Here is an 11,293-nt window from a genome sequence, read left to right as displayed (position 1 = left end):
AAGTAGATGACTATTTTTTGTGCTAGTTAAGCTTGCAAGGATGTAACGTATGGTTTGGCAGCATGTAACTCATGATTCTTCTATATTTATGCAAAGAATTCCGAAAGAGGTTCACTATGATGAGAAAGAAAAAGGAGACAATAATGGGAGTGATGACGGATAGATACACTATTTTTTGTATAAAAAAAAAATTGTAAGTACATACCTCTAATATTTATAATACAAAGTAAACAATGCTCTCAACAATATCAATATAATCTTATTTGTAAGTACATACCTCTAATATTTATAATACAAAGTAAACAATGCTCTCAACATTATCAATATAATCTTATTTGTAAGTACATACTTCTAATATTTATAATACAAAGTAAACAATGCTTTCGAACACCTTTCCTTCAGAATCTCTCAAATTCGGGTACATGTAGTAGGGTCTCTTGCTTTCTAACACCTTTCCTTCTTCAGAATCTCTCAAATTCGAGTACATGTGGTGGTACCAATGGTAGAACGAGACTGACTAGCACTGACAAGTATGGGATAGACTCTGATAACCCCAGCTGTCCCATTCTGTCCAAAAGTAAAAATTTATATAGTCTGCTTCAGTGTCAAATTTACGCAAAATTCATAATAGCATCGATATTGTACATTTGTATATTCCAATTCCAACACTAATACGGACGCTTATTCCAGAACGCTTGCTTATATTGATTGTTTTGTACAACGCTTATATCAAATGACTTTCAAAAATCCGAAGTCTAAGACGTCGATACAAGGTTATTCCCTTGGGTGTCATTATTGATATCTAAGGATGGAGGGATGCATATACTACATTCTCCCTCTTTCATAAAGAAAAAGTAGAACGCTTTGATCTGATGCTTACAGATCACTACTAGGCATCAATGAGACTGTTGAGCTTGTTGATTTTGCTGTCGTAACCAGCGAGTTTTGACGTCTTCACTTCTGACTTCGTTTGCATTTGCCGGGACACGAGCCTCTTAAACTTTTAACCACGTCTCGTACAGCTTCTAATTTATCAAAGTAGAACATTGTGAGAGGATATGGCAAACCCAGAAATACCACTACCTACAGCAGACAGTCTATTTTGCAGAGAATCCATGGTGTTGTCTGCTACAACTTGAAGATGGTCAATGTATGCTTTGAGTTGAGCTGCTCATAGAGAGCAGCGTTTAGTACACAAAGAATTGCAGCAATTTGAGACTCTCCAGAGTCTTTAATCAAGAATGCACCTGCTTTAGTACATTTGATGGGATTGACACTGATTTCATATATTTCATGAACTTCATCTTCAGCTGCCAGCATGCAAGATCGCTAACTTGTTGGTTGGCTTGAGATCATCAAGCAAGACAGGAGAACCATCATCTTCATCGACCGGTGCACTGGGCGGATCGCCTCGTGCGGTTACATAAAGCAAATACAGCATAGCTTTCATGGACATGAAGTTAACACGCATCTGCAACTGTTGAAGGTCCAACGTGTTTGGCATATAGAGATTGAAGGCCATGGTGTTCCACGCAGAAAGGGATTGAGGCCTTCATAGGGCATGTGCATGTGATATGAATGTTATGCATGGATTATGTTCTACAAGGGGCCTATCAAGGAGTACAGATGTTTACATGGTGCAACACAACAACTCTTGTCAATGGCGTTAGACACCGCGTTAGGCATGATAAAGCACGTGTTGGAACTTGGCGTGCAGGTAGCTGTTTGTGAATGTGGTGGAGTCAACACTGAATGGAAAGGGTGGCACATGCAAAAAATCCTTTCCATTTACAACGACATCAAGCTTTTGAGAAGGCCTTTTACTGAAATGTCATTACCGGTGTTCACAAGAACCTGCAGTTTCCAGCTACCGCACGAGGTATATCATACAATACCCTCCACGACTCCTTATTGTTTGCTAACAATAAGCAGAGCCAATCACCACAGGGTAAAGCATGGAGAGGGAGAGAGAAAAACCAAAAACCACTATATGCGTTCACCCTTAAAAAATCAGGGTGCTCTCAAGGGCTGATGGTTTTGTCCGAAGAGCTATCGTTTAGAACTGAAGTCTCCACTGAAACGGTCGATTGTTTTCCATCTTGTGCAATACTGGTGCTTGTACTTGTTACTGCAACCTCACTCTGGTTGTCTACCAGCTTGTAGCTCGTGATGACAACTTTTTTCTCTCCTTCCATCACATCCAGAATTTCATCAGCACGCTCTTGAATAGTTTCTGTTGTATCGGCAACCTGCAAAAAGGGAAACTGAGACCCAGTCACACACTTACAATCTCTCTCTCACACACACGCGCACACAAAAACTTTTTTTTGGTGTACATGCACGTCTCTCTCCCTCCCTCTCTCTCTCTCACATGCATTTACTTTTGTTGTGTGCATCCACATTTGCACGTACGTGCACAATTATATATATATATATATATATATGTATGTATGTGCGCCTCTCTTTTTTCTCTCAGAGTATGTGTGTGTATGTATATATCTATGTATACATGACATGTGTACATGCACGTATCTCTCTCTCTCATGCACATACTTTTGTTGTGCGTGCATCTATGCATATGTACAAATGCGTGCACGCACACATATATATATCACACTTATTTTTGTGTTGTGTGTGCATCCATGCATGTACAAATGCACCCCTTGCAAACATACAAATACACACGCTGTCTCTCACACACACACATATATATCCAGCCACTTGAAATGGTGCTCATAAGACAAAAGGAAAAGTCCAACAGGCAGGTTAGTGAAATTAGGTTGCTGGATCTGATAATTTTGGGCACGGTGCGTCTTCACAGCAACAATGACCCAGGCTTTTTAGAAGGATATGTGCAGAAAGATTGTATTACATGCAATGAATGAAGGTTTACAGCAGTATCGAACTACATTAAAACCCTTGGACCCAAACAATGTTTATTGGATGGGTAACATTCCCCATACAAGCGCATGGAATACCCTCCTATCATCAAACATCCAAGAGTGTAAACTGCCTAAACCTAGTGGAGGCTGTGGGACACATTTTTGAGAGCACCATATCTGGAAAGGAGCTAAAATTCAGCGATAGAAGTGGACACCTTACACAAGAAGGCACCAAAAACAATAAACCTAACATTATCAGCCAGAATTGAATGATAAAAACTGGAAGTGAATATTTGGACTCGCCAACAAGTCAAAGGCCGGAAAGCTGTCTTCGGAATATCATCGCCCAGATGCATGGCGGGAGCTTGCACACGTTCTCCCTAACAAAGGAGCCTCAACATGGCTATCATGCAAGGTTTGCAACAGCCAACGCAGAACTGCTTTGGCTTCGTGCATGGCTCTCCTTTCCTCTATCACTGCATCATCAACATCTGCCTGGACAATGGGCTCAACATCAGACATATTTGACTGCTGATTTTCAGCTGTTACAGGCTGATTTCCAGACATATTTGACTGCTGATTTTCAGCTGTTACAGGCTGATTTCCAGTATATATGGGCTGCTTTCCAGCCATACGCTAAGTGTCCAATTGCCCAACACATGGTAAATGTGTACCATACGAAGGAAAAAGTGTATCAAAGAGATCCTGTGAGCCTACATGTGGCTGTTTTTTGCACTCAAGCAAGGGCTATGATGAATTCTCTATAAAAACCACATCTTTGCTAACCATAATCCATTGTGAGGCAAGATGGTAGTGATGGTACCCTTTGCTCACTCTAGCCCACAAAAATGCATTTCACTGCCTTATCATCAAGCTTCGTGCGATGTTGCTTACGCATAAGAGCATAAGCCAAGCATCCAAAGACACGCATATAAGCCACTAATGGCTTCCTATCATGCCAAGCTTCATAAGGAGTGATGGTCTACAAAGCCTTTGATGGACACCTATTAAGCACATGCTGCACACATAACAGCTTCCATCCAAAACCCATGAGGTAAATTTTGGCCCTTGACCAAACATTATACCATCTCCATGAGAGATCTATTTTTCCTCTCATAAACACCATTTTACAAAGGTGTATAAGGCACGACACACTGATGTTAAATGCCTCTTTCCAACAAGTATGCATTAAACTCTTTGCATAGTCAAGGTGTCGATGAGTAAGAAATTTTCTCTAAGTTAAGACTAGTGAACTATCCTAAGTGTTTCCCCTATTTTGGAAGAGGATAACCTTACATCCAGTCTATCTATTTTGTAAAAATCTCCTAGTGCTATGCTTTAGCACCACTTTTCTCAATAGAGAAGCTGGCGATCTACCATTAGTTAAAGAAGATAAGGTTTAACCTTAAAGGCGAGAAGCACCACCATAAACAAATGCTTATGTGAACATTTTCCTAAGCTTTCTAATCAAGTGCATTAATTAAAGAAAAAGAATCTTAGGATATATTTGCACCTTAAGGGTATAACCTTAACATGACAGTCTTAAAGCTTGATATCTAGCCATTTTTCTCATGCCCACTATGTTCTTTTCCCTCTCCAACTCAGACTACATCTTCACACATAGGGCAAGGACTGAACTTCGATGATGGGATGGAGATCTCGATCTCTCTCTCTCTCTCTCTTTCTCTCTCTCTCACAAAGCCAGCAAGAGGTACAACAGAGCAATAAGAAGGGAAATGCACAAAGAAGCTTACCTTGTTCGCAATCTCCTCTGCTCTCTCGGCGGTGCTCTCCACTTTCTCAGCGATCTCATCCGCCTCCTTGGCCACTTCAATGACAATGGAAGCCCCCGTCTTGATCATCTTTGCAGCTTTGTCAAGATCAGCTGAATGCAAAGGTAGCCAGAACAATTTATGTAAGTCCAAGAAGCAAAATGCAAACTCCACAGACATAATGGGGCTAAAACATCCAACCTTCCAGCCTTTCCGCAAAGAGTTTCATCGGTGCCTTGGTAATGAATCTGATGATGTCTCCAATCCTGAAGAGAATGTGTACACTATTAACAAGAGAGAGCCTATGGCCGTGTAGCTATTCATTTTTTTCATTAAAAACCAGTGGAGCTTAAAAGTCATCTTCTCATGAGAAAATACCATTCGAATATAAATGCTGCCCTAATGAGACCGGCCGAGCTGGACTGGGATCTTCCCATGGCCCTGTGCAAGAGCAGGCGGTGGTAATCAGAAACACTTGATAAACCATGGTGTGGTATATAACCTCTCATAATGTAGCAAACCTGGAGATGGCGCGAGGCTGGAAGGGGGAGACGCGAAGGCCATCACTGGAGTTGCCCGAGATGAAAGAGGTGGAAGTTTTGAGGAGCACAAGAGGCTTCTTGCGATGCTGCAGGTGATGGTGATGCTGCTGTGAAGTGGTGCAACACCGAAGGTGCGGTGAAGAGCTTCGAGACGGAAAAATGCCACTAAATGGAGGATGCGCGGGAGAGGCAAAATGGCGGTGACAATGCTGGCTGTACAAGGCCATGGGGGAACAGCACCTCTGCGAGACTTCTGAAAGATCTGGATAGAGAAGCAAGAGAAGACGACACAAAACAGAGCGATGGAAGCCTGAAGGTACCAATACCAATACCAATACAGAGAGCGAGCAAAAGAGAGAGAGAGAGAGAGAGAGATGGAGCTGTTTTCGAAGAATGCTACTAACGAGGGTCAGAGGCGTGCATTGACCTCTACAATGCCACGTCATTGCTTATCTTGTTTTCATAGACATGTACAAAATCTTTAGAACCATGCATGCAGTGCTGAAATTAAAACGGGCACAGATTAAAATTAAAATTAAAATTAATGAGACAAAACTCCTAACAGGAGTACAGAAAGAAGATACACAATCAAAAAGGCGTACATCTGAAACCAAAATAGAGCTAGGATGTTCTTTTTTTAACATGTATTTACAAAGCTGAGAATATCAAAAACATTCTCAAAAAGGTGGGCATTGATAGCATGGTCTCTTTCCTGTAGAGTAAAGCACCCCTCTCCTTGTCCTCCTCATGTAATATGTTCTCTGCAGCCTTTTGTTCCTGTAGTTCCCTTCTGGGGTCCCAAAACAAAGACCCAAAACAAAGAAAAGCTCGGCCAAAAACAGAGGTAGGTTTTGTTTTGTTGAAAATCCTGTCATTTCTTTGTAGCCAAATGTGCTATAGCAACTCAGCTCTAAGCATATCCATTCAAGTGTTGAACAACCAACAAAATCACCCAAGGTAACATGCTTCCAAGATAAATCATTTTTAAGGATTGGTTCTAAACATTTTTGAGTCAATTCAATAGCTTTTGAGTTGAAGGGGCAAGAAAAGAAGATATGGGGGATGTTTTCAATTCCTTTAAAGCATCTAGGAGGGATAAGTACCATTTCCAATGCCCTAGCATTAGTCTAGACTGCCTTGTGCAAGATAAGCCAGAGCAACACGATTTCTTAGGTTCAATTTTTACATGCCAAAGATTTGAGAACTTGAAGTTCCATTGTTTGAACACATGCCATCTGGAGTTAAGCTTAATATGGATCGGGGGGATTGTGCTTTTTGGGGAAAATAGGCACTAAGGGCTAGCCAAATTTCCAGAGGATAGATGAGACATGAAGGAAGCGGGGATATGGAGAAGATGAGCAGATATTCCAACATTGAAACCTAGATTGAATAAGGGACCAATCTCCAATGCTAATCTTGGTTAGGGCCTGTAGTTCCTTGTTGTTAAAACCCTAAAGATCTCTCTAGCTAATAACCATGCATAAACATGCATAAACCAGGCATATACTTATCCACCCAACCACCCCCGAGCCCAAGGGTGTACACATAGATATAATAAAGTATCACATATCTTACCTTAGTGTCCCACACCACCAAGATATGACTTCACTCCAGCAGTACATAGCTCTACCTTGAAATGGCAAGAGAGTAGACACAATGCTCTACACAAGAGAACATCCCTTGAGAGTGCCCTATGCCCCTATTATATAGAAGGGCTCTCAAGTGACTCTTGACTCTCCATTTCCATGTGTGACCCTTGGTTGCCTGACCCTAACCTCAACCCAAGGTTAGATCTAAACCTTGCCCCACTAGAGCATGTTCCCATGCTCCCATGTTCACATGCCTAGGGTGGGTTAGCCTCCTAGTATATGTACAGATAATGTGCACATAACATACTTCCCCTCTCTCAAAACATTACACTCTTGTAATGAAAAGCAGGAAAACTACGCTGAACGTTCTCAACTGACTCCCAATTCAAATCCTCAATTTCTCTGTCTTTTCACTTAATTTTAACCTCAGGGATTAAGTGACTATGAAGTTTTCTTTCCCTGAATCAAGTACCTTTTTAGGTTCATGTGGAACGTAAGACAAATCTTCAACTTCAACGAGTTCTTGAGGAGTAACTGTGTTATCCTCACCTCCTAGCTTCTCTTTCAGTCTACTAACAGGAAAGACTAGATGAACTCTGACATGTGGAGGTAGTTTTAATTCATACACAACCATGCCAATCCAATGTATAACTTGGAATGGACCACAATACCTAGGAGATAATTTTGAACACTTTCCTATTGACAAAGTCTGAGAATCTTTAGGAACTTTCAAATAAACAAACGCTCCTAGCTCAAAAGATTGAGGCAAGCGTCCCTCTATCAGCATAAAACCATGCTCTATCCTAAGCAGTCCTAATAGAATACTAATCTTGGGTCAGCATTTCCTACTTATCTCGGAAGAAATCCCTCGATGCATTAAGCTCAATGTCCTTAAGGCCGACATCAACAGGTGCCCTGGGTTGATACCCATACATAAGCATGAACAGATTATAACCAGTAGCCAAATGCTTAGAACTGTTATAGGCAAATTCCATCATTGGAAGATATTTTTTCCAACTCGATGGTTTTATGCACAAAGCATATCCTCTACAATCTGATTCACACGCTCTAATTGCCCATTAGACTACGGGTGATCAGAGGAACTCATACCCAAAGTAGTTTCCAATTTCTTGAAAACTTCCTTCCAAAAATGAGCCGTGAACTTAGAGTCCTAATCGCTCACAATATCAGAAGGTAGACCATAAAGTCTAAACAGTTGCTCGACAAATTGGTAAGCCAATTCCGAAGCTTTAACTATTGTCATTGTGGATAAAAACCTAGCCGTCTTTGTCAATCTATCCACGACTGTACCCAAATGGCATCGTGACCCCTGCTGGTAAGTAGAAGTCCCGTAATGAAATCCATGGAAATACTTTCCCACTTTTGAGATGGAATATCCAAAGGATGTAATAATCTAGCAGATTTAAGACGTTCTGCCTTCTTAATCTGACACTGGTGACATTTGACCACATAATTATGAACAAAATCCTTCATTTTTTGCCAATAAAAAGTCCTTCTAACCAAAGTCAAGGTACGTAGTATGCCCGGATGTCATGTTGATAGTGCATCATGACACTCAAATAGGATCCTCAGTTTAATTTCCGGCACATCCGGTACGTAAACCTTATCATTTCGGAATAAAAGACCATTCCAAATAAAAAATTGGTTGGCTTTTCCTTGATTCACCAGGATTTGATCTACCTCAGAGTTGGACCTTGATTTTGCCAAATTCTAATCCTCAAGTATTCAGCTAGTTGCTTTGCTACCTCGTCTTCCTCAGTCTGGCTAAGCCTACATGGAGGAATACTAACATGTTCTGCACCTGCACTAGCTCAATTTTATGGTCCACCTCTCGTTTAGGAGGTAATCCATGAGGTAACTCATCAGGAAATACATCTTGAAATTTGCTCTTAATGTAATTTGACACTTTACTTTCCCAAACATCCATAGAAACAGTGTTTACATCAAAATGAACACATAAAGACACTAGATCCATAACCAATTAGAAAAGTTCATAGTTAAAAAGATTTTCCATTTACTCAAGCTCATGAATAAAAGTTTCCTTGGGTACAACAATGCTTCCCTTAAGAGTAACAAGGTTTCCATTGTGATGAAAAGACATCAAATGTTTGACCCAATCAACAGAAAAATCCTTATTTTTTTTAATGAAACCATTCCATCCCTAGAATGATGTCTACATGACCCAAGCTCATGACATGAAAATCAAGTCTATCTGAATACAACTGAACATCTAACGGTAGCTTTGACACCTTTTTGTTCTAGAATTGGACTTGTCCTCCATCCATCCTAACCTTGTACATGTGATCATTCTATGTGGTTTACAGCTTCATCCTCTGTACCATAATGTTGTCAATAGAATCGTGAGTACTACCATGATCAAACAAAATATGAAGCAGATGTCCATTTATTGATCCATAAACACGAAATAATTCGTTCGGACCAAAAATATCTTTACTGAAAGTACAATTTGAACATTGGCTTCCTTCAAGATGCTTAATATTGACTTTATATAATTTACCTTGAAGTTCTGTAATGTGTACAGATTTCTTTGATATGAACTTCCTCGGTGCTGCCTTTTGTCCAGGCGCCAAAGGTACTGTAGCTCCATTCAAAGGACAGAATTTCTTCGTGTGTCCCTTTTCCTTGCATTTGAAACATGTGATATTATCCTTGCTCACAAATTTCTGCTTCTTGCTGGCGTTGTTAGAATTTTTTAGTTTTGGTGTGAAAACTAACTTTTTTTTTGTCCACTATTTGAAAAAGTGAACGTGGATTTCTTTTCACTAGATGATGGTTTTGAGGGGTTTGGTGCGGACCATAGTGTTATGAAAAATCTAAGCTGCTTGAATAGCATCCTTAGTCATTTTGACCTTGCATTTCTTTACCTCATATTGATAATCACGAGCTAGACCATTGATGAAAATCCTACATAAGGTACGATCATCAGACTTAGCTTTGGTAGCCAATTGTCTAAATTTTTGCACATAATTATCAAAAGACTGATTTCTCATGCTATTTTTAACAAGCTTGGCAATTATTTCGAATTCATCCTCTGGTTGGACAAACTCTTTTTTAAAAGATTCCTTGAAACTTTGCCAAGTGGTAGGAATGGAATCATCTTTGAGATCCTTCTGCCAAGTTAATGCCTTCCCTTTCAATAAACCATGCGCCATCTGCAGCTTTTGCGCATCCGTGAATGAATGAAAGGCAAAATGTATAGTCCACCTATTGAGCCATGCATCTATACATTCTTGAGTCTTCTCCTTTTTCTCACCATCGTACACTTAACGACGGAGCAACTGCTTTGGTAGAAGCAGGAGGTGCCGCCAAAAGAGCTTTTTGTAAAGTCAAAATCTGCATCTTTAGTGACTCCATCTCGTCATGGCATTTGGCAATAGTTGCCTCTAGACACTCTGTTACTTCCAAAAATTCACTCTTTCCAACAATCTCCTCTTCTTCAACTTGGAATTTTAGATCTTCGCTACCCAAGTTGGGATGATCACTCATCTCATCGACATTATCATTGACTGAGAAGTCAATATGAGCCATGGTAATAAAGTTCTTCAAAAATCATGATGCACTCGAATTTAACTTCACTTGCCCTCTTTTGACCAAAATGATTTAGCAAATCAATTCGCTAGAACTGACTGCACATAAGAAAAAATGCTTTAATTAGCATTTGGTGGCTAAACACAGTAAAAAACATGAAAACACCATCTAGAATTAATCCAAACGGAAATAACTACAAATACGAGGCACACTCACATTATTTATATGCAAATAATCTACATCTATCTAATGTCAACACGTAAAAAACGTACTTCAACACTAAATAACCCTCGAAAAGATTAAATTCTCGAGAAAAAAGAATTATCATGATTTTCTCCTAATTGTCCTTATATTTCTAGGGCCTCAAAATTTACTAATTTTGAAATCCACCAAATTCTATTTTATGACACTCCAAATACAAAATTTTCCAAAAAAAATTAGCAATAAAATTCACCAAAATACAATTGAAATTTAAAAAATACCAATTTCTAGGATTTCTAAACTAATTTTTAGAATTTTTCTAATTTTTGGTAATTATTTAAAAATTACATCGATAATCCCATCGAACACGAAAGTTTTCAATTCTGCCCAACAATTCTCAAATCCAATTAAAATTTGTAATTTTAATGGATTTACTAATTTTTTGGGCAAAAAAAAGATTTTTTTTTGAATTTGAAAGGTCACGGACACACCACATGACGGTCACCAAACCTGGATATTCCAAAACATTGAAATAACCTTTGTCTAATTTTTTAATATTTTTTTTAAAAAAAATAATACATCCCGAACGGTCAAAAAAATTTCGAAACCCGAAAGGTCATCCCGGAATACGGAAAGTCAAGGGTTGAGAAAATGAAGAGACAAAGAAACTCGGAATTCCCACGACTCTTTAGCCTAATCTAATGCTAGTAATGCTAGGGGTGTTCACACCCAAGTAA

At 39.5% G+C, this 11,293-nt stretch overlaps 1 protein-coding gene across 1 annotated transcript; it reads right to left on the bottom strand.

Annotated features, from left to right (window-relative positions):
- Positions 1-681: 681 nt before the first annotated feature.
- On the bottom strand, positions 682-5,585 carry LOC147604392 (uncharacterized). Its single transcript, XM_086795515.1, has 5 exons — positions 5,176-5,585; positions 5,033-5,095; positions 4,856-4,920; positions 4,637-4,767; positions 682-2,249 (listed from the first exon to the last, which is right to left on the bottom strand). The coding sequence occupies exons 1-5, from the start codon at positions 5,421-5,423 to the stop codon at positions 2,022-2,024; spliced, it is 735 nt and encodes a 244-aa protein (XP_086651641.1). The 5' UTR covers positions 5,424-5,585; the 3' UTR covers positions 682-2,021.
- Positions 5,586-11,293: the final 5,708 nt, after the last annotated feature.

The sequence above is a fragment of the Cibotium barometz genome, chromosome 62, assembly GCF_041138505.1.
Source record: "Cibotium barometz isolate CiBa-2024 chromosome 62, ASM4113850v1, whole genome shotgun sequence".
NCBI classification, from domain to species: Eukaryota; Viridiplantae; Streptophyta; class Polypodiopsida; order Cyatheales; family Cibotiaceae; genus Cibotium; species Cibotium barometz.
This window is presented reverse-complemented; position numbering and strand designations above follow the sequence as displayed.

Coding starts and splice junctions, on each gene's coding strand:
- LOC147604392 (XM_086795515.1), bottom strand. CDS start 5,423: ATGGCCTTGTACAGCCAGCATTGTCACCGCCATTTTGCCTCTCCCGCG. Junction 4,921..5,032: donor GCAGCATTTATATTCGAATG/GTATTTTCTCAT, acceptor CATTCTCTTCAG/GATTGGAGACATCATCAGAT. Junction 2,250..4,636: donor CAGAGGAGATTGCGAACAAG/GTAAGCTTCTTT, acceptor CCCTTTTTGCAG/GTTGCCGATACAACAGAAAC.